The 24100-nt window shown below is 34.3% G+C and overlaps 1 protein-coding gene across 1 annotated transcript in view; it reads left to right on the top strand.

Annotated features, from left to right (window-relative positions):
- Positions 1 to 761: 761 nt before the first annotated feature.
- The window catches only part of pard3ba (par-3 family cell polarity regulator beta a), a 250801-nt gene continuing 227462 nt past the window's right edge, over positions 762 to 24100 (top strand). Inside the window, exons 1-2 of the mRNA XM_073842392.1 lie at positions 762 to 1166; positions 14140 to 14241. Coding sequence (XP_073698493.1) covers positions 1050 to 1166; positions 14140 to 14241 — 219 coding nt within the window. The 5' untranslated portion in view covers positions 762 to 1049. The remainder of the gene's footprint in view (positions 1167 to 14139; positions 14242 to 24100) is intronic.

The raw sequence follows: 24100 nt of genomic DNA, 5'->3' as shown, positions 1-24100 counted from the left end.
ATTCGGTTCAAAAGTTTTCCTCCCCGGCTCTTAATGCATTGTTTTTCCTTCTGGAGCATCAGTGAGCGTCTGAACCTTCTGTAATAGTTGCATATGAGTCCCTCAATTGTCCTCAGTGTGAAAAGATGTGGAAAGGGTTCAAATACACAAAAAAATACACATTGGATAGGATTCAAATACACAAAAATGCTTAAAAACCAAAGAATTTCGGGGACCTGAAGGATTTTTCTGAAGAACAGCAGTCAGTTTAACTCTTCAGAACAAACAAGGGACTCATGAAGAACTATCATTTAACAAAAAAAAAAAAAAAAAAAAAAAAAACGGCTGTGGATCATTCAGGTAACAACAGTATTAAGAATCAAGCGTATGAAAACTTTTGAACGGGGTCATTTTTGTAAATTCAAAATTATTTTCTCTTGTGGACTAAATGTCTTTTATGTGAAATCTTATTCAGGTCAGGATCTCCTCCAAAAGCTGAAGAATGTCACATATTTCATATCTAACACTGATATTTGTTGATATTTTGATTGGCATTAGAAGACTCACTGTCAATTACGGAGAAGCACTATTTTTACATTATTCTCTCAGAATATGTGAGATTCTCTATCTTTAGTGCTCTTTGTTGAGCCAGTAAGCAGTGAAAGTACATTCTTTCCGCAGTTATGATTTTCTATAAGGACCGAGCCTGTATAGCTTCATAAAGCAGGCCGTCAATCACGACAGGAGTTATTCACTACTATCTGCCGCTTCCGGTTTCACTCTGGACCTCAGCGGGCGCCAACTCGGGAAAAACCTATCGAGATTTTTCTCTGTCATCCAGGAGTGTTTAATCCTGTTCGGAGTGTGGTTTGGAATGGTTACTGGAAGATTATTCCGTTTGTGGACTTAATATTGGTATACTCTTGTACTTTTGTAGCACTTTAAATAGAAAGAAGATCACCTGTAGCAGTTGACCAATGACACCTGTTGTCTCTTCAGCGCTCGCTTTGAGGAAAACTCAGCTGTAAACAAACTACGAGGATATTTGAACGTTTCATGACGCAGTCAAGATGAAAGTGACGGTCAATTTCGGGGAAACGAGGATTGTCGTTCCGTGTAAAGACGGTTGGATGGTCCGGGATTTGATCGATCAAGCCACTCAGAGATACAAGAAGATTATTGAACAGGTAACGTGTTGGTTTTAAGTTGTGAAACGATATGACAAACGGATAAATAGTCGTTTATGAATCCAATCATTCACTACGGATTGTTTAAATATAGTTCGTTTGAAATACGTGATTGAAAATATTGAAAAACTTCACCTGTTTACCGGGTAGCGAGTTGTACTATGACGAAGGCCTGGTTCATGAATATTAATTAGACCCTACATGAAAACCTTGCTAAAAGGAAAGCGAAGCTCATTAATATTACGTACTTCATAGTGACGTTGCGAGGCTCATTAATATTAAACGTATGCCTTCACCATAGTGCGATTGGTAACTGGGTGTGCCCTCAAGCTGAGGCCACGTGATCTAAGCTGTCAGCACAGACATTTTTCAGATTTCTGGTTATTGTTTTTAATATTCATTATCTCTAGACATTCCTGCAATCTGATACTGGGGAAAAGTTTTGCCCAGCCCCTCAAAAATGCAAATATGATCTTTAAGACTGCACAGTATATGTCTGGGAAACTGGGTACTGAGTTAAATCGTTAGACCTCTGTTACCAGTGACTTTCACTTCACTTTGGTGTGAATTGATTACAGTTTCAACACACACACACACACACACACACACACACACACACACACACACACACACACACACACACACACACACACACACACACAGACAAATACATTTCTATTTATATATTATATAGTGTTAGGTTTATTAAGTTGAGGTTACCTAAGAAGAAATCAAAAACTAAATGGCTGTTATGAGCACAGAAGGAAGAAAATGTAAGATTTGCTTTAAAACAATTTTCACTAAATTGCTCCAGTAGTAAATGTAACAAATAATTACAAAGAAACAGGAAATAACACAATTAAATAAAACTTGATTTAAAAAAAAAATGGAAAGTATAATATGTACTTCAGTAATCTTTGTTTTATTTACAGAAAATACATAAATAATATACAAATTATAAATAAAAAAAATAACTATTTATTGTGTGATTGTATTTGTGCATTATTTATACATTTATTTTTTTGTAAATTTAACAAATAATTATAAAGAACCCCCCCCCCCCCAAAAAAAAATATATATATAAAAAGCATAAAATACAGTGTGAAATGTTATAGCAGAGTATTAATTGTGATTATATTGTATGCATTATTTACATTAATTTAGTTTTTCATAAAAAAATTAACAAATATTTACAAAGAAATGGAATGTAACACAATTAAATGAAACAGATATTTCTGAAGTGGAAAATCAGAGAATAATTCTAGTAAAATGTACTCCAGTAATCTTTGTTTTACTTACAGAAAATAAATAAATAAAATAAAAATAATAAATAAAAAGAAATAGCAGAGTATTTATTTGTGATTATATTTGTGCATTATTTACATTCATTTAGGTGTTTATTTTTATTTTTATTTTATTACAGGGTTTCCGCGGGGTCTTAAAAAGTCTTAAAAAGTCTAAAATTTAAAAATCAAAATTTTAGGCCTTAAAAAGTCTTAAATTCGCTGTTCTAGGTCTTAAATAATTTTACACAGGTCTTATTTTTCCAAGGTCTTATTTTTCCAATGTCCATGTAACGCTACCTCTAAAGCTCATTTAAATTCTCTTTTTGTTGTTTCCGTGGTGTTGTAGTTTTTATTTCCCTATTCCAAATATAATTTGCTGTATTTAAACTACAAATGAGACCAACATGCAATAGCCAATCAGCTTTCTGTTATTGGCGCGAGTCTCTCTCGGATTGTACCGCAGAAGTAAAATGGATTTAACTTTTTAGCTATGGGGAAGTGCAAGTTTAGCGATACTTAGCTTGAAAAAACTGAATATAGGGCTTGGCTAAGGCCAGTTGCTAACAACTAGATTTTTTTCTCCCTCTGTGGAAGTTACTGTGTCTTCAGAATCGCAGTAGCAGAATACTTTTAAAATGTTTTTTTTTTTTTTTTTTTTTTTTACTTGCCCGACCGAACAAACCGCCTGATTAAAACTGAAGTGACAAAAACAACTAGCGAAGCATCGAAAGGCAAGAAAGATTCATATTTTAATACATTCAACGTAAACAGAAATTGATAATGGATAGTGTATTTCTGGTCTATTTGTGACATACTTTAAAAAAAAAATGAATGTAACAGCACTCTAAAGAAACAAACTGAGGTAAAAATTTCAAATGTATAGTTTATTTATAACATGATATAGTTCAGTAATATACCAAGTGAGCTTTTTGCTGAAAATTCTCACAATTACAAATGTTACATTCATTTTAGCTCAATAAAAAATTAGTTAGTCAAGTAGTTACTTACATATTAGACAATATGCAACATTAGCAGAACATTAGCAACGTTTTGCTATAATTCAGCGTTTTGATCGAATCAGTTGAAATAACTCGCTCATGAAGTGACTTACCGCCACCTGCTGGTAGTTTAGTGTGTTTAAAAGTATGCCTCCACCCAACATTTCTAATGTATATATTTGTAAATCAATAAATGTATTTAAAACATTAATCTCACTTTTAATTTTGCGGTGTAAATTATGTAATCTCACTGCTAACAGCCATTTAGAATTTATTGATAAATTCATAAAATAAATTTCAAAGGTAATGCATACTTTTTAAAAGTTAAAAAAAAGGCCTTTATAAAGGTAAATCAAATATGCAGATTTAAGATGTAAAAGCTAATAGAGCACTGATGAAAATATTGCTTCAGAATTTTTTTTTTTTACATCAGCTATTTCTAGTGGTACTTTTATGGGGATATTTTGTGTGGAATAGTATCTGCTGATATGAAGTTCACTGTATATCGTAGTAATAAATTGAATTTATGACAGCCATGAAATTGTGTTTACTTTTTACATTAAACACATTAAATATTACATGTATGCATGTAATATAATATCTATTTCCATTACAGGTTCGGTCTTAAATTTCATATAAGGTGGTATTAAAAAGGTCTTAAAAAGTCTTAAATTTCACTTGTTCATATCTGCAGAAACCCTGTATTAGTAACAGCCATGTTTGTTCAGATTGAGAGTATACAGTATATAAAGGCTAATGCATTGCCTTCATTTTTACATTTTATGTCTCCATAAGTACACTTATAATGGTTGAAATATTGCTTCTTAATGATAATAATAAATTAGGCAGATCTTCTAGTTAATGCAATACTCTTGAAGTCATCATTAAGTTGTACATATACAAATCCCAACTATATTCCACTATAGAGGGGATCTTTGATATCAATAAAGGCTTATATTATTGCTCAGTGAGCACCAGCTCTTTTTAGTACTACAATGCTTGGTCACCGTTAACTATTCTAGTCCTTTTGTCCAGCTTCGGCACTAAATGCCAGTTGGAATAAAGCAGGGCTTATGTGACGAATACAGCCGTGTCATTAATCGCTCCCTATCTCTGAATGCAGGTGGCAGGCTGTGTTTGATTAGTTTGGCCTGGGCTTTTGGGCTGAGATGGCTGGCTTTATGGGAGGTTTTAGTATGCCTGACTGATGGACGTTATCGGCTGAGATTGGCTCAGTCGGATGGGATGGGACGGTGCCAGGCGTGCTGGGCTAGACGTGGGCGCTTTATCTATTCTGTCAACCCACCTCTCGGGTCTCATGCGTCACTGAAGTATTGAGCCTTTCGTCTATGATAGCGCTGCGTCCGTGATGCAGTTCTCCTTGATTAGACCTTGTGCATATTCGCATAACAAATGGGCAATTTGTTTTAATGTTAGTTGTAAATTTTGAGATGCAAATGTGAGTCTTGCTATAGACGGATGTTTAATTTTACATTTACTTACTTTGAGTTATTATGATCTGTTATTTGTTTATGGTATGGCCAATTTGCAATGATGTCAACAATCTCATTATGCTTTATTAATGAAGGCCAGGGTCTCATTTTGAGAAAGTGCCTGCATGATTGTTTGAATAAGTTTCAGAGCTGCACAATTACGGTTTTAGTTCCAGTTCTATTTAGGACACAATATGTTTGCAGTAGTTTGTGCATGCAGTGGATGCAATAGCATAGGTCTGACCCAAATATGCAGATTTTATGATCAAAGCACAATTATTATTTTTTTTACTCACCCCCTTGTTATCCAAGATGTTCATGTCTTTCTTTCTCCAGTCGAAAATAGGGGTGTAAATCGGAGCCTTCAAGACGATTCGATACGATACCGATTTCTTAAGCCAACGATTCGATTATTTTCGATACTTCAGAATTCCCTGTGATACGATGCGATTCGATCCGATTCGTTTCAATACTAGATATTTTTACATGATATCTATTAAGTTTCAAATAAATAAACAAAAATAGTAAATAATTTGCCTTTTATTGATAATACAGAAATAGTATTCTATTCCCATAATGTGTATGTTACACTAAAGCAGTTGTGCTCAATGCACTGTAAATAGAACAGCAAATATAAGTTACTGCATCTACAAAGTGCAATCAGATAAATTTTAATAAGAAAAAAAAAAAAGCTAATGCTTATAGTGCAGGTCTACTATGGCCAATTAGCCTATTCACTGTTTTAAAAAGTTTCATTTATACAAAATTGGTTACATTTTGAAAATACAATTTGCATCTTATTAAGAGGTAATGGTCACACATCCTCTGCAGTAGATGAACTGCAAATAGAATACTACTCCACAAAATCAGTTCAAAATCATCGCTCTTGAAAGTCAGACAACAACGTGAGGTGTGTGAACATGAACAACATCATAGATGGACTGTGAAACGAAAGTAACGCGTGTGAAGTAGAAGAAAATAATGAGGTTAGCGCCACCCGCAGCTTAGGAGTAGGTAGTACGCTTACGTCGGAGCCATAGACAGTAAAAGAAAGGTCGGAACGGAGTCTAAAAATAGACAAGTGAACAAACAGGCGGCAAAATAAACACATTAATCGATACTCTTGCGGACGAATCGATGCATTGAATCGGCGGCTGCATAATCGATGCATCGATACGAATCGATTAATATTTACACCCCTAGTCGAAAATGAAATTAAAAATGAAAATGTAAGAAATGAAAATTTTTGAAGAAAACATTCCAGGATTTTTTCTCCATATAGTCGACTTCAATGGGGTTAAAAGGTCCAAATTGCAGTTTCAATGCAGTTTAAAGGAGCTCTACACAATCTCAGCTGAGGAATAAGGTTCCTATCTAGTGAAACGATCAGTCATTTTCAAATAAATTTAAAATGTATGTCCTTTTTAACTAATGCTCATCTTGCACTAGCACGATTTCACGCATGACGTAGTCAATAACGTCCAATAGGGCTGGGCGATTAATCGAAAAGTAATCGAAATCGACATTCAGAACCTATAATCGATCAAATTTTTCCAGGTCAATTTTTTCAATTACTTTCCCTTTAAAAACACTACTGCGTGTACAAGAGTCATTTTATTTAGAAGAGATACTGCTTATTTTCTACTTTTAATGTTTATTATTACTTTATAAATAATTTATTTTGTTTCCGAAAGTGCAAGTTATTTATTTTCACTAATTTAAGAAAAATGTGACTTTTCGTTTTAAGCAATGTGTGCTTTAATTTCAGTTGTTCAACACTGATGTTCAATAAATAATCATAGATAGTAGATAGTGTGTGCACCCTTCATTCAAAAATCTCTCACTTGTAATATGTGAGCATATTTACTGTACAAAACTTGTCAGTGAACTATGAGGGCAAAAAAATAAATATTATTTAAATATAATTAAATATAATTTTATTAATGAATAAAATAATCGTTCATTAATCGTAATCGGGTTAAAATGTTCAATTAATCGAGATTTTGATTTTAGGCCAAATCGCCCAGCCCTAACGTCCAATGCTCTTTACAAAAAAAGGTAAAACGATGCCGGCAGTGTTAACTTTGTCTAGGTTTGATATTAAGGTTTTATCATGATAGACACAGCTGTGACATGCAACATGCCTTTATATTAAAATAAAATGAAACCACTTCTCATAAAGAAACAAGAACTTTGTCTTCTGTTCAATGCAATACCAATGGTTATACAGGCTAATAATGCGTTTTATAACAACTTGTTTACCACATTCTTCATTCTTTCAAGCAGACATATTTTTTTATATAAATAAATAAATCTTTTTTTCCAAATCATCCCTTCTTAACATTTTTGTCTTATTTTTATTTGTTGACAAAAATGTCAATATGTTTTCGTCATAGTTTTTGTCATTCAAAATGAATTTTTGTTTAGTTATCATCTCGTTTTTGTGAAAACATTTTGTAGACAAAAATTGTGATAAATTATGAACCTACGAAATTAACACTGGATGTCGAACAATTCTGAAGCTGGAGTTTTAAATGTTTTTTCTTTTTTTAGAAAATGACCAATCGTTTCACTATAAGACCCTTATTCCTCATCTAGAGCCTTTTCGAAGCTGCAATGAAAGAGCAATTTGGACCTTCATCACATTGAAGTCCATTATATAGAGAAAAATCCCAGAATGTTTTTTCTCAAAAACCTTCATCTCTTTTCGACTGAAGAAAGACAGACGCATTAGATAACAGAGGGGTGAGTCAATTATCAGGAAAGGTTTCATCCTGGAAGTGAACTAATGCTTTAAGAAAGCCACAAAAAGTACATTTTTAGTTTCATGTTGATGTTAGACTGAGTGTTTTGTCATATTCCACTGCTTGCTACCTATTTGAAGATATATCTTGTTACTGGTAAATCCACACTATTCAACCTGCTGAGCTACTGCTGTGCTTCTAAAAAACACTTAGTACTCTGTCTGCTACCCAAAGCCAGTCCTGTAAGAAAACAGTGAAATAAAACTATCCGTCCCACTCGATAACATTTATGTGTCCAGCAAGATCTTATGGACTGTTTGAGATTACCTCACTGACAGCAGAGGAAAACTGCTTTATTATCCTGCCATAGCTGGGCTCTGTAGGGCCGCCGCTAACCTCGAAGGAAGGTTGGAGAGCTGACTTGGCAGGCAACGCTGCTGAGATCACTACACATGGAACACTTCCAAGCACACAAAGCCATCAGCGTCTGCAGCCATCACTACAACAAATTGCTCCGCCACAATGGGTGTGCAATATCAAGTCTTTAAGGACTACTCCTGTGTAGGAATAATCATCAAAAATTAAAAATTTGCTCAAGATGTACTCACCCTCAAGCCATTCAAGATGTAAATGAGATTGTTTCTTCATCAGATTTGGAGAAATGTAGCATAACATCACTTGCTCACCAATGGATCCTCTGGAGTGAATGGGTGCCATCAGAATGAAAGTCCAAACAGCTGATAAAAACATCACAATAATCCATCACTGACTTTGAATCAGGTGAGAAATATACAGAGCTCAAGCAGAAATGGCTCTAAACAAAAAAAGGCTGTTGGATTTTGGTTTGAGAGACAATAGGAGAGGACTTTTTTTTTCACTGGAGGAAATGCTATTTAGATTATAGACTTGTGTGGAAGTGGCGGTTTAAAGTTAAAACCTTCTTGATGGATTTTTTTTTCTTAGAAACATGCAGATTTTTACTTCACTAGACATTAATTGATGGATTGGAGTGGTGTGGATTGCTTGTTTATTATTGTTTTAGACTGTTTTGGACTCTGACGGCACCCATTCACTGCAGAGGAAGATCCATTAGTAAGCAAGTGATGTAATGCTATATTTTTCCAAATCTGTTCCTATGAAGAACAAATCTCAGATGGCCACCAATATGGGTTGTTTTATTGTCACAGAAATAATGCAGAAGCATGTTTTTTTTTAAATATTAGATCTAATGTCATGTTTTTTTTTTCTTTTCCAAATCCCTACACTTTGTGATTAATCGCAGGTTTAAATGAAGGAGAAAATTAGTCTCTTTTTTTTTTTTTTTTAATCCTGTTGGATCCTGAACATCCTATTTCCACTGTCCTAACCTAAACAAGTATCACATTTATTTTGGCAACTTATTTTATGTTAGACTTTAGTTATTTCACTTATTTTATTTTTAATTTTTAGGCAGATTTTTTTTTTTAAATTTTGTTTTGTTTCAAAACAAAATATCAATTTTAAATTCATGTCACATTTACTTGGTTAAATAAACATTATGTACACTATCAGAAAAAGAAAGGGAAAGAAAAACTATTTTATGTAAATGCTATATTTTCCAAATCTGTTCCTATGAAGAACAAATCTCAGATGGCCACAGATTTGGGTTGTTTTATTGTCACATAGAAAAATGCAGAAACATGTTTCCTTAAATATTAGATCTAATGTCATAATGATTTTTTTTTCTTTTACAAATCTCTACACTTTAATTGCAGGTTTAAATGGAGAAAATGAGTCTACTTTTTAAATCCTATTGGATCCTGAACATCCTACTTCCCCCGTCCCAGCCTTAAAAAAGTATCAAATTCATTTTATGTTAAATTTAATTTATTTAACTTATTTTATGATTTTGGTTGTCTTGGTTAAAAAAACATGACACTCTTAAAAATAAAGGTGCTTCATGATGCCATAGAAGAACCTTTTTTGTCTAAATGTTTCCATAAAGAACCTTTAACATCAGAAGAACCTTTCTGTTTCACAAAAGGTTCTTTGTGCGAAAGAAGGTTCTTCAGTTAAAGAACCTTTGACTGAATGGCTCTTTGTGGAACCAAAAATGGTTCTTCTACGGCATCGTTTGAAGAACTCTTTAAAATTCTTTAAGAGTGTACTTCCTTACACTATCAGAAAAATAGAGAAAAAAAAAAATGATGTAATGCTATATTTTCCCAAATGTTCCTGTGAAGAACAAATCTCAGATGGTCTCAAATTTGGTTCATTTAAAAAAAAAAAAAAAAAAAACATGCATTGCACACCTCTTCTCAACTGATTTCAGATATTGCAGCACAAACTGTGCAGAATGAGGTATGGTTTTGACATTTAGTACTTTGCGTTAGGGGTTTGTTCAGATCATTAACCCTCGGTATACACAATAGCAATCATAATACGCTTGCCTTAGCAAAAAAACACTAATTAAAGATTGTAGCTGTAAGGAATCATTTACAATTAGTGCATGTCGAAATTACTTCTCACTTCTCATAGATAGAGAGTCTGATTACAGGTTGTGTTTGACATTTGAGACCAAACAACTTAGAACTTCCTGCTGTTACATGCACAGGTAATCGGAGCTTGTATTTTTGGTTTTCTCAAGAAAGCACAATAGTCAATTCGTAGATGGTAGCTACACACATGCTCCATGTCACTGGCATAATGTAATTTTACTGATAATGACTCCGTATTAATATTTCCAGGTTTTGCTGTGGGAAGCCTGTAGCGCAGCTGTCGGACCATGTGTCTTGTTTAAATGTCTGAACGGTTTCTTCCAGCGTTATGGGAGCTGGTGTGTGTAAAAAGCACCAGGTGTGTTGTTCTTCCATGGCAAATGTTGCTCAGATGGTTTCACGAAGTTGAAAACAGTCCCAGCAGAGATATCTGCCTAAACAGCATGAGCACTTTTCCATAGCAGCAGGGTGGATGTAGACTGCTGCTTCCTGTTGGGACTGAGGCGGAGAAAGCGCCTTCACAAAAAAATATCAGTGCGTGTTAATCTGGGTTGAATTGAGAGGCACTTTTTTTCATTCTGGATTGGAGGAACTCAGATAGTATCAGCCTGTGTTTATGAACAAATGTAGAGGTTTGGATTTGATTTTGATTGAGCACTGGTTGTCTTTAGGACTTTTGGAGAATAAGTGCTTGTGTGTGCAAACAGAAGCATATGCTTCAATTGAAGCAATTGAACTTCTAAACATTTTATGCAATCAATGATGCAAATGTATGTGGTTGATTAGTCACACAGAAATGATGCAGAAACTTGTTTTCCTAAATATTAAATGTAGTTTTTTTTCCAAATCCCTACACTGTGTTTAATTTCAGGTTTAAATGACAAAAAAGCGTGCTGTTGGATCCTGAACATCCTATTTCCACTGTCCTAACCTATAAATTTTATGTTAGGAAATATATTCATTCAGTACTAGTCAAAAGTTTCTGAACAGTACGATTTTTTTTATGCTTTTTAAAGACGTCTCCCGTGCTCATCAAACCTGCATTTATTTGATCCAAAGTACAGCAAAAACAGTCAAATTTTAAAATATTTTTTCTATTTAAAATGATATATATTTTAAAATGTAATTTATTCCTGTGATTAAAAGCTACATTTTCAGCATCATTACTCCATGATTACTCCCAAATTTTTTGGGGGAAAGAAATGATATAAATTAATGCTTTTATTTAGCAAGGATGCTTTAAATTGATCTAAAATGCTGATAAAGACGTTTATAATGTTACAAAAGATTTCTATTTCGGATTAATGCTGTTCTTTCTATTCATCAAAAAAACCTGAAAAAAAATTGAGCAGCAAATCAGAATATTCTGAAGGACCATGTGACTGGAGTAATGATGCTACAAATTCAGCTTTGATTACAGGAATAAATTACTTTTTTAAATATATTTGAATAGAAAACAGCTATTTTAAAAAGTAAAATTATTTCAAAATTTTACTGTGTTTTAAATCAAATATATACAGGCTTGGTGAGCAGAAGAGACTAAAAAACATTAAAAATCTTACTGTTCAAAAACTTTTGACCGGTAGTGTATTTTTCATTAACGTTTTTATAATTCAAAGAACATTCTACAAATGTGTTGATATTTTATTTAGTGTTTCATTTGCATTAATGTGACTCCATGAAAGATATGGATTTATACATTTTTGATGCAAAACGTTACAAAATTTTATATTTAAAATATTACTAAACTACACAAATTCAGTTCAAAGATCATTCACACAGTTTTGCCCAAGCTTCTACTGGGTGTGTGCACATATTGAAATTCACAGAAACAAAACATTTAATGCTGTTTTCAGCATTGAAAATGACTTTCATTGTTTGTATCGAACTGCACCGGTTCACATTGAGCATGATTACATGACATGACGATTGTAGGAATTATTGTCGCGTGTGTTAACAGTTTCATTGAGGTTTCTACTGAAAGGCGTTGATCTCGATCTGTTATGTCATGCGTTACTAGCCAAACACGTTCTCTCAGACCATTGTAGTGTTTTTTACTCTCCTCAACCCTAGTGGGAAAGCCGTTCGGCGAGTTTGTTCGGTAATGAGCTGATGGTATTTAAACTATGACAGACTCACAATTCTGGCTTATCTTATCTGATTACATGTGTACACATGATGGTATGCGTTCCCACCGTAAATTTTAAAGTTCTACGTCAAACCTGTAACCCATCTCGTCCTGTTGTCTTGTCAGGGTCAATGCAATAAATCATTTGTTATTGTAATAACATTTTGTGAAATATTATTAAAATATAAAATAACAGAATTCTATTTGAATATATTTTCAGATGTCATTTATTTCTTTGATGCACAGCTGAATTTTCAGCGTCATTACTCGTCTTCAATGTCAAATGATTTCAGAAATCATTCTAATATGCTAATTTATTGAAATATGACATGTATTATTAGTAGTAGTACTATATACTATTTTGAGCATAATATATCTTTACTGTCACTTTTAATCAATTTAATGCGCCTTTGCTAAATAAAAGTATGAATTTCTTTAAAAAAAACATACTGACCCTTACCTAAAATTAATTTATCACAACTTTTGACAAGATTTATTGCTTTTATGTACCTGGCCTTATAAGCAATAAGGCATTCAAGGACGTACTGTGCTGTGAACAAAAGAAAAATGCACATTAGTCGTCAACAGATTCATAATATATCACAACCAGCCATAGTTTATTCTCTAATTCTCTGATTCTATGCTCTCTGTGAATCGTAATATGTCAGTCTGTGCTGTAACGGCATTAATGCACCGTAGGATTGAACCTTTGAGCAACAGGAAACTCACACCTTTTATTGTCACCGCTTCCTTAGTTTCCATACATTCATGCGCATGAGAACATCGGACGTACATTAAAGCTGCTATTGTTTCCTGACTAAAGGGCGAAACAAATGAGAGTTGCATCAGCTAGCTTTCCTTTAGCGTGTCAAATGAGCGCAAACAAATGCTGTTATGTTTTGCATGGTTATCTTTTTGCAATATAGTTGATCTCATAGAAACAACATGATGAATTTGAAGATCAGGGTAAATTGAACTTATTTTATCTTCTGGAAAAGCCTCTGAAAGGCAGTACTAAATGAAAAAAATATTTGATATTTAGGCAAAATAAGAAAAATGTGCACATCTCCATTCTGTTCAAAAGTTTTCACCCCCCGGCTCTTAATGCATGTTTTTTCCTTCAGGAGCATCAGTGAGCGTTTGAACCTTCTGTGATAGTTGTATATGAGTCCCTCAGTTGTCCTCAGTGTGAAAAGATGGATCTCCAAATCATACAGTCATTGTTGGAAATGATTCAAATACACAAAAACGCTAGAAAAACCAAAGAATTTGTGGGACCTGAAGGATTTTGCTGAAGAACAGCAGGCATTCTAACTGTTCAGGACAAACAAGGGACTCATGAACAACTATCACTAAACATAAAAAACACAGCTGTGGATCATTCAGGTAACAACACAGTATTAAGAATCAAGCGTATGTCAACTTTTGAACAGGGTCATTTTTATAAATTCTAAACTATTAATTTCTCTATATGTAAACATCATTTATGTGAAATATCTTATTCAGGTCAGTACTAAATAAACATTAACATGCATTTTGCACGATCCCTCTTATTTTAGAAAAAAAAAAGTAACATTGTGCAGATTCTGTAATGGGGATGTAAACTTGTGCCCACAACTGTATATTAAATGACATTTATTCTGCAGAGTCAGAATTAGCCTAATTATTTAATAGTGATAGATATAGTTTGAGCTTTATCAGCTAATATTTTTGTACACCAGAAATATGATTCCTACTAATCGTAAGAACAAAACAGCATGTTGTCCTTCCAAAACTTCCAAACTTATGAGTAGTCTCTTGTATTGTTGTTGAACGGGGACTTCTAATGGGCCTATTGTTTTCAACAGGATGGGGAATTCCTGGTGCGGACGCTCCATGTGGAGTATGTGGACGGGGGGATCCTGGATCCAGATGACATGCTTACAGACCTGGTGGAGGACAAAGACAAGGTAAGAAACCGTGGTACTTCTTACACAAACGCTAGATCTGGGCCGAGAGCTTATTTCTGCGTTACTTGTCACTATGTTGATTGTTTATAGCAGTGGCCTGTGGTGAACTTCTGAAGTGAGTTCCCTAAAGTGACTTTGGGTTGTTTAGTTTTCAGATGAATTTGATGTTTACTCATGTTTCCATGTTCAGTCTGTAGTTGTTTGGCTGTTATTATTAATAATAATCCCTATCTTTTCAACCTTTTGGATTTGATTTGGATTTGGCCAAATGTGATGCTATCTGAGTGTGTGAGTTGTTTAGTCTGTAACAAGTTCATCTGTTTTTTCCAGTTTGACTCATTCTGTGAGCATGATTGGTGGGCATTATCGCTTTGAGGGTAATCAGCCAATCACAGCACTGCTTTCTCTCACATGACTTGTCAAGTAAACAAATGAGATGTTTCCTCCTCTTAATAGAGTTATAGACTTTATACATCTCAAATCTGTAATTAACCAAAAGCCACAGGCTTGTAGTCTGGCAGGCAAGTTTTGTTGAGCTCTTCTGGACATTTATGAACACAGTTGTACGTCTAGAAGCAGTGGGAACTGGCAAAGCAAGTTACTTAAGACGTTAAGTTGGTACTTGTTTAGCCTGCCCTCCCTGCCTTGAGCGGATGACGACATCAGTATTTCAGGAGCTTTGGCTTCAGTTTGAAACCAGTTTGGCAGCATTTATGTATTTTTCAATGTGCACTTTTTGTGTAACAAGCTCACAGCTCTGACTCAATAGCGTGTTGAATAACTACAAATGCTCTGCTTAATATTAATGTTTTTGATGAATATAATAAATGAGCATTTTGCATAGCTTAGTCTCATAAACTGTCTTAAATTTAAATAATAAGCATAGTAATAAGTCTAGACGCGTACATGGAACAAATTATAAATTCTTACTTGGTAGGGGTTGAATAATTGCTAATAAAATATTCATATGATATTCAAAAAACGCTTATAATGATTAAGTCACTTTCTTTCATTTGAATTTTCACATTTTCGAGATCTTAAAACTGGTTCATTGTATTAGGAATTAAATTATTATTCTAAGCGAGGAAGTTGGTGGCTGAATTCAGCTATTAGGGAGGATATTTTAATCCGAGCTGCTTTCTAATTTATTCATCGTTTTATTCATATGGTCTGTGTGCTTTTGTTGTGATATGGATATACATTACAAATATAGATCTGCAGATGTTGACACATGACGATGCATGAAAATTGAGCATGCTTGTGTATTAGAGGAGAGATTCTGGTTATTTAATATTTATGAAAGTACATTAAATTTGCTAGTCCCAGGGAGTTGTTATGCCATTTCTAAGGTGTTTTGAGTGTTTTTTTAAGCATATTGCTTAAGCTTGAGTTGTTAGGGTTTTCCGGGTAGTTTACTAATTGGTTGGTAACTCGAAAGTTTCTGTAATATTGTGGTTTTTACAGGTCCCCTTTTTCAATCTAGGTCTAATTTTGTTGTCTACCAGGTGACAATAAGTTGGATCACTAATGAGATGTAATAAAACTCATTTTAAACGCAATATTTGAGTAAATGAATACATACAATTCTGCTCATGAAGTGACTCTCTGAGCAGTTCTGAGATAAAATGTTGCAGTTACCTTTTTTATTCAGTGGCGGAAACAGGCTTCCATATAAAGGTCTTCACAGCAACCCATCAAAATAAAAGTTGGGTTTAATTTATAGAAACTACGACAAAAATATATTACTTAATGTAATGATAGTAGTACTACTACTACTACTATTGATACAATTGTTATTAAAACACTTTTTAAGGAATGTTAGCCATTTATTTACTAGAAAAATGAGTAAATAAAATAAAAAATAACTTATTATTATTTTTATTATAAAATCAATTAATTAGAGATGCTTTTAATTCTAAAAATAAATAAATAAATAAAATTAAAAAATCTTTACTTTTTTTAATTATAAAATCAATTAATTAGAGATGCTTTTAATTATTGAAATTTAATGAAAAATTGAAATTAAAATTGAGTCCAGAAAATTAATGGAAACACAGAATGAATTTCAGAAAAAACGTATTTCATTGGGCCTTAAAAATGTAATTTTTGTTAAATCTTTAATAAATTGCTGTTAAATTATGTAAGTTTCATGAATTAATTAGAGATGCTTTAATTAATTAGACATGCTTTTTCAACCCTGTTTCAATGGTTAAATAAAAAAAAACAACTAAATATTAATCTTTTTTTTATTTAAAACATTGACACAGTCTAGAAAAATTAAAACGGAAAAAAAATTGAATTTGGAAAAAAGCAAAACACAAACAAAACGTATTTTGTAGGCCCCTACCTTAACAGCGACAGCAAATTTGATGCTTGCATTAGTAATTTTCTTTTCCTCCTGTTTATATCACTCCTCACATCAAGAGCATTTTGATGCCTAAAAGTGCCACTTAGTTTTGGAACCGAGCCATTTTGACTCCAATAATGCAACTTTCTGGCATGAAATTTGGGCTGAATAGGAAATTAGGAAAACTTTTTAGTCTTCAACTCGCTGCTATTGATTCCTGCATGGTATTGCATTCTAAACGCATTTTTCTTTTTCTTCCTGAGAGCGTATTCCCTCCATTTAGAGGGAAAAACCATTCTTGCAAAGCCATTTTTCACACTGACCATGCCCATTATTGCCCATTATGCAGTCAAGCGGCTTTCGTCTCTGTTATAATAATCTTTATCATCCTTTGGAAACATTCCACCGAGACGAGGTCTTACCGTTAGTAGCGCATGCTAATCAACTTTAATACAAAGCCGGTGCGAGGGAGTCACAGCATCTTCATTAGACCGTTCTTCACCTCCTACGGAGGTTGATTAGGGTGAGGTTGCCATGACGATGGAATCAGATTACAGCCCCACCCCTGCTCTGATGCCCATTAACCCCCAGCAGGATGTGATGGCGCTTGGCTTGACCCCCGGGCCCTGCCCATGAATATTCAGTGTGGGATGATGAATGACGTTAATGCGCCGAGTTGCTGTAGTCGGGGCCCTGGTGGACTCTGGGAGATGGAGAGGTCATGCTAGGAGAACTTGCCACGCTGTTTCCTTTAGTCAGTTAAACACTTAATCACTCTAGTTCTTTAATATTCTGTTTTTGTGGTCGTGTTATGAACTTTCACTCATTTTGGGTTGATTATGATGATCTTTGGGTGTTTGCTTGTGTGGGTTGATGTCTAAAAGAGAGAGTTCATCCAAAAATAATTATCATTTGTGACTTCATGTCAGAACAAATCTGATTGTGTATGACTTTCTTTTTCCAGTGGAATACAAAATGAGTTACCTAAATCTGTAAAATACTGTAAAGTCTTAAAAGATGTATAGTCAAGCCCAAAATTATTCATACCCCTGGCATGAATGACAAAGGCTTCTCCCAAAAGATAATAAGATGATGTACAAGAGGCATCATTGTGGAAAAAAATATTTATCAGCTTTTTCTTTACATTTGAACAAAAAGTGGCGTGTCTAAAATTATTCATACCCTTTGCAAACTGTCACAGTCTATGGGAAAATCCAAAGTTCTATACCATTCCAAATAGTCCAAGCTGTTCTAAAGCATCCTAATTACCCTGATTCTTTGGGAACAGCTGTTTTAATCAACTCAACAGGTGAAAAACAGACGCTCTCTGCTGTTGGTTTGTGGACAGTCATGCAAAGACAAAGGAGCTCACTGAGGACCTCACAAGTCAGGAAAAAGCTATAAGACCATATCTAAATGTTTTGAAGTTCCAGTGGCTACAGTGCAAAGTATTATTAAAAAATACAAGACGTTCCGCACTGTGAAAAATCTCAGAGGACGTGGTCGGAAGCCAAAAGTGACACCTGTGCTGGCCAGGAGGATAGTGAGAGAGGTAAAAAAGAATCCAAGGATCACCACCAAGGCCATCCTGATGAATTTGGGCTCTGCTGGTGGCAACATCTCAAGGCAGACAGTCCAACAGACACTGCACACCGCTGGGTTCCACGAATGCAGACCAAGGAGAACACCACTTCTCCAGATGAGGCACACAAAAGCCCGCTTTGCCTTTGCAAATGCTCATCTGGACAAAGAAGAAGACTGTTCTTCTGTTTTATGGTCAGATGAAAAAAAAAAAAAAAAAAAAAAATTTGAATTGTTTGGCCACAATGATGTAGCCTTCATTTGGCATAAAAAAGGAGAAGACTTCAACCCTAAGAACACCATCCCCACTGTCCAACATGGTGCTGGGAACCTAATGTTTTGGGGGTGTTTTTCAGGCACCATGAAAAAGCAGCAATACATCAAAATTCTCAACAACAACATCAAGCAGTCTGCAGAGAAACTGCACTTGGGCACCAGTGGATATTTCAGCATGACAACGACCCAAAACACACAGCAAAAGAAGTGAAGAAATGGTTAGCAGACAAAAACATTAATGTTTTGCAGTGGCCCAGCCAGAGTCCTGACTTAAATCCAATTGAGAATCTGTGGAGAAAGAGTTGGAGCTCATCGCTAAAGAGGAATGGGCAAAAATACCAGTGGAGACATGCAAAAAGCTGTGCAGCAGTTATAGGAAGCGTTTGATTGCTGTAATAGCCAATAAATGCTTTTCTATTGATATTCATTGAGAATTTGCCAGGGGTATGAATAATTTCGGGCTTGACTGTAGATGTGATTGCCATGATTTTGTTGTAAAATATGGAAGCGACATTTTAGGATTTATGGTTTAAACTTAATATAAATGTGTATATATATTCAGTTCACCCAAAAAATGAAAATTCTGTCAGTAATTACTCACCCTCATGTCCTTCCAAAGCTATAAGACCTTAATTAATCTTTGGAACGCGAAGACCGGCATGGGAAAAAAGAAATTGTTGAATAAAGTTGTTATTTTTGTTTTCTTTTGTTTGCTTCATAACATTACGGTTATACCACTGATGTCACATAGACTATTTTAACAATGTCCTTACTAGGGCTACCCCTAGATAATTTTAGGTCTGATCATAGTTGTTTCTTTTTAAGCATTAGTCAACTATTAGTCTCATGTTTACTAAAGGAATAGTTCACCCAAAAATGAAATTTTTTGTTTATCTGCTTACCCCCAGGGCATCCAAGATGTAGGTTTCTTCAGTAGAACACAATTTACCAACGTCATCAAATACTAAAATCAGTTTTATACCTGTTATAATACACTGACAGCCACCATAAAAACACTGGTGGAAATGAAAGAGACACAAGTAGAATCAAAGTTCATCACAAGCTTTTCCACAAGCTTTAGATGTAAATACTGAAACACAAAGCACAATGTGCTGCAAGCACATGATGAAAACAAAAAAATAATAATACAATTATGCATTAAACTGTAATTTAACTATATAATGTGTAACATAAAACCCAAAAACCCTGAAAAAAAACAAACATCAAAAGCGAAACAAAATGCGACAATTGTACACAAATGTTGGAGACTGTGGAAATGCGCTTTTGATCGCTTTGTGTGAGGGACCAGACATTATTTGCTATCCTTTTTTCAGCATTCAAATCTTGTCCGTGCTTGAGTTCAGCTCAATGACGTCAAAATATGTTTCATCTGTTGACACGTCATTGGTTTTCATGTCTTTGTTAAACCCTATTATGTCCCTTTTTAAAGTTTGTAATATAAGTCTCAGGTGTCCCCAGAATGTGTCTGTAGTGCTGAAACCCTATTGAAATTGATAGAATGGCTAAGGATCAGTGATCTCTGTCTAAAACTGATCGTGCAGACCAAACTGTAAGTTGTAGAGACTTGAAACTTGGAGGGATGGTAAGTACTCACACTGTCGATAACTTCACCAAGGCTTGCCCCAATCAGCCTGACGGGGGCGCTACAGCGAACAAAAGTATGAAATTATTCATAACTCCTAAAACCATCAGTCGCAGGATCAAGTGGTACTTTTGCGAACTAGTCCTAGGTTTTTTCGCTCAATCGGAACCAAACCAGTAGAGAAAGACACTCTGGTGAGTGAATATCAATAATTATCAAAAAAAGTTGAACTTTGACCGTCGCAAAGAGACGCCAAAATGTTCAAAAGGGCGAAGGTCCTTTTTAGTAAAAATGCCTATAACTTCTGAACGGAAAGAGATATTTTTGCCAAACTCAGAACAGTTACGTTAGAGCTCAATCTGAGGTCACAGAGCAAAAATTGTGGAGCTTAGTCACTTGGTGGTGCTATAAGAGGTGAATAAACAAAAAAATGTCTATACTAACACAACCATTTGTCCTATCAACATGAAAATCACTGTGCACAGTCTTGATCCAAAGTGCCAAAAGTGTCTATAAAGACATTTGCGTGTCTTAAAAAACATGGCCACCATTGGCCGACGAAATTTGAGCACCTTTTAGACAAGGTTAATGGAGGCTGATCAGAACGAAATTTGATGGGCCTGTTCGGCTCGATGTCCCAAAGGTCTGAAAGAATTTTGAAAGGAATCGGTCACTGGGGGGGCGATATCGGATTTTTCAAGGGTGTAAGCGATTTTACGTGGTGTTTTTTTTTGCACCATATATGCAATTTTTTATATCATATAATTAACAATAATTATCAAAGAAAATATTTAAATTTACCCTTTGAGAGGCTATAATGAGGTCGTTTGGAAAGGGTCCTGTCCAAATTTACCCCAAATCCTATAAAACCTAATCGAAAACTCAAAACGTCACAAAACCTGGTGAGAACATGCAACAGGTGATTCTAAACAAGCATGCAAAGTTTTTACCAAATAATTGAATTTAGGTGGTTACAAGCTTGCTAAATAATGTCTTTTTTCATATGTGCTTAAATGCCTTAAAGCACTTGAACTCTGGTGATCACTGTTTGCAGCTATATTGTTTTTTATCACATAAAGGTACTGTATGGCTTCAGAACACTTTGAATATACTGTAGTCATACGGGCTACTTTTGAATAGTGTGGATACTGTTTTGGTTATTTTGGAGTTCAGCAGCTCTCTTTGTCATTCACTTTCATTGTATGGATCACTGTGCAAAAATAGCTCCTTTGCTGCTCCACTAAAGACAAACATCACAGTAAACAGATGATGACAGAATCATCAAAAACACTTATTTGATAGAAAATCAACCAAAATATAAATAAAAAAAAGGCTTCTGATAGATTTTGAGATGGATGAAGGATCATCCCTATTCATCGAGCAAGTGGGCGATGCTGATTTCTTAAATTAATAAACTGATAAATTAGTATTTAAAACCACTTCTGAGAGCACTTCACGGATTAAGGTTTGGGTTGTAATTACTTCTACCCTCATTCTGCATGCATTAAACTGCTGTCAGCCTCAAAGACAAATGTTAAGGAGTGCAATATGTCAATAATACCTGATATCCTGCATTATCATACTGACCATAACGGATTCCTCACCCACCTTTGCGAGCTTATCATTAAGCTTTCAGCCAATGTCTCTATGCCTAATACCCATAATCAGCCACTCCAGATGATGAATGGTGATTATGTGTGTATGTGTGTGTGTGAGAGTTTCTCTGAGCTCTACAGAGTCACTGATAATGACCTAAAGCACCTACTACAGCCCATGATAACAGAGCACTTTACTTTCCCAAGATCCGCATTACCTGTACAGCCCTATCATTCACTTCCACTCACTGTCAGTCACTGATGCATTATGGGCCTGTCCCTGTGTGGCAGTGCTGTCATAGCAGCCCATCAGAATGGGCAGGTTAACAGCCATTAGAGAGCAGAGTTTTATTCAGCACCTAGTCAGGAAAAACTCCAAATGGAATTTCCATTATAATTTGGAGACAATCGTTTCTGATTCTAATGGAAACAAAGTCTTGAATTCTTCAAGATTCTTTTTTTTTTTAAATTAGAATAACAGTAAGTTTAAATGATGTAACAATTATTGCACTAATTAAACTGTATTTAATTTTCAAATTTTTAGTGATTCGATATATGGTTCATTTTAGTATGAATGTGGCATTCTGGCTGAGAATGTTATGGCAGTATTTATAGCTTTTATATACATTACTGTTTTAATAAATACAGTAAAAACAATACAATTGTGAAATATGATTGCAATTTAAAACGGTAATATTTAAAAAAAATGTAATTTATTCCTGTGATGAATTTTCAGCATCATTACTCCCGTCTTCAGTGTCACATGATCCTTCAGAAATCAGTCTAATATGCTGATTTGCTGTTCAAGAAACATAAATTATTATCATCAATGTTAAAAAACATAATTTTTTTAAAAGATTCTTTGATGAATAGAAAAATTAACAGCATCTAGAACAGCATTTATTTGAAATATTTCGTAACATTATACATTTCTTTACTGTCGCTTTTGATCAATATAATGTGTCCTTGCTGAATTGTATTTTATTAGATTTTTTTTTTAAATAAATTATTGTATTTTGGGATGGTCTGTCAGATGTGTGTTATGATATATTGCTGTAAAAATTATTGCTGTTTTTTTTTGCTTAATTTAACATGTCCTTGCAGTATATTAAAGTGTGTATATATATAAGTTACAGTATATTATTATTATTATTATTATTATTATTAAGCAACAGTTGTATTTTGGGATGGTCCATCAGATATGTGCTATGATATATTACTGTAAAAATAGTTGCTGTCTATTTATTTTATTTTATTTTATTTTAATATTTCATTTCATTTTGGTTTTTTTTATGTTAAAGTTACAGTCTTTATATATTTTATATTTATTATTTATTTATTTATTTTTGAGCAATAGTTGTATTATGGGATGGTCCATCAGATCTGCTATGATAAATTGCTGTATTATTTTCTTTTATTTAGTTTTATTATGTTTTATTTTTTATTGTATTTGTTTAATATTAAAGTTGCAGTATATATTAAAAGTGTTTTGTAATTTGGGATGGTCCGTGTTTTTTTTTTTTTTTTTTATAAACCCATAATACTCAGCATGATAGATGAAAAGCTTATCTGTGATGGAAAAACAATGAAATCCGCTATCAGAAGATGTTAGAGAGTGTGCAAGAGATGAAAGACAGTTGTGATGTCTGTTTATATCGATTTAATTAACTTCAATGATAATTCAGATCCTTCTGTTTTTGTGCAATTTACCAGCTCTTGATTCCTCTCATACTTCTGATGAGTTTATAAAAACTCATATCTTAGATCATTTTTTTTCCATGGTCATTCTTGTAATGTTTTGGACCTCATAAATAGGCCTAATGAATTTGCCAAGCTAATTAGCACATATTTCAAAAGCTAATTCAGAATAAATGACTTCTGAGTAATTGACGTAATTGTAGACTGCAAATTGATATGCAGATTGTCGTGTGTCTCTGGGCCACAAACATTTAAAATATATAGCGGGCCAGTCAGTAGTTAGCATCACTGGCATCCAGCTCATTTCGAAACGCATTTGTCTTTTTTTCATTTCACGTTGTCTGTCGTCACTGAGAGAGCGATCATGCTCGTTGAATAGAGGCTGATTGCTCGAGCCGAACGTTTAACTACTGCGCTTTTCTCAATTTGCCGGCATAGTTAAGCGCTATTCAGCTAATGTGAGCCGCCGGTTCATTCGATTACATTTTAGATGCAGAAGGATGATTCTAATAAAAAAAAAAAAAAATCTCATAATACATGAAGAATTTGATTGATTAAGGCTATTCAGAAACTGAGGAAAGAGCTGTGGGAACTCATTTTCACTGATGAACAAAACACAGCCGTGATTTCTTGCCTCGATTTGACGCCACAAAGTCACAGTTTCAGTCACAGTTTGAGTATTACTTCAACAGACATTCGCTGAAAATATGGTGGTCAATGATCTGTGCTACTCTTATTCATTTAGTATATATTTTTAGA

Source organism: Garra rufa, chromosome 6, assembly GCF_049309525.1.
Source record: "Garra rufa chromosome 6, GarRuf1.0, whole genome shotgun sequence".
NCBI classification, from domain to species: domain Eukaryota; kingdom Metazoa; phylum Chordata; class Actinopteri; order Cypriniformes; family Cyprinidae; genus Garra; species Garra rufa.
The sequence above is the reverse complement of the archived record's forward strand: the minus strand, read 5'-3'. Positions and strand labels throughout refer to the sequence as shown.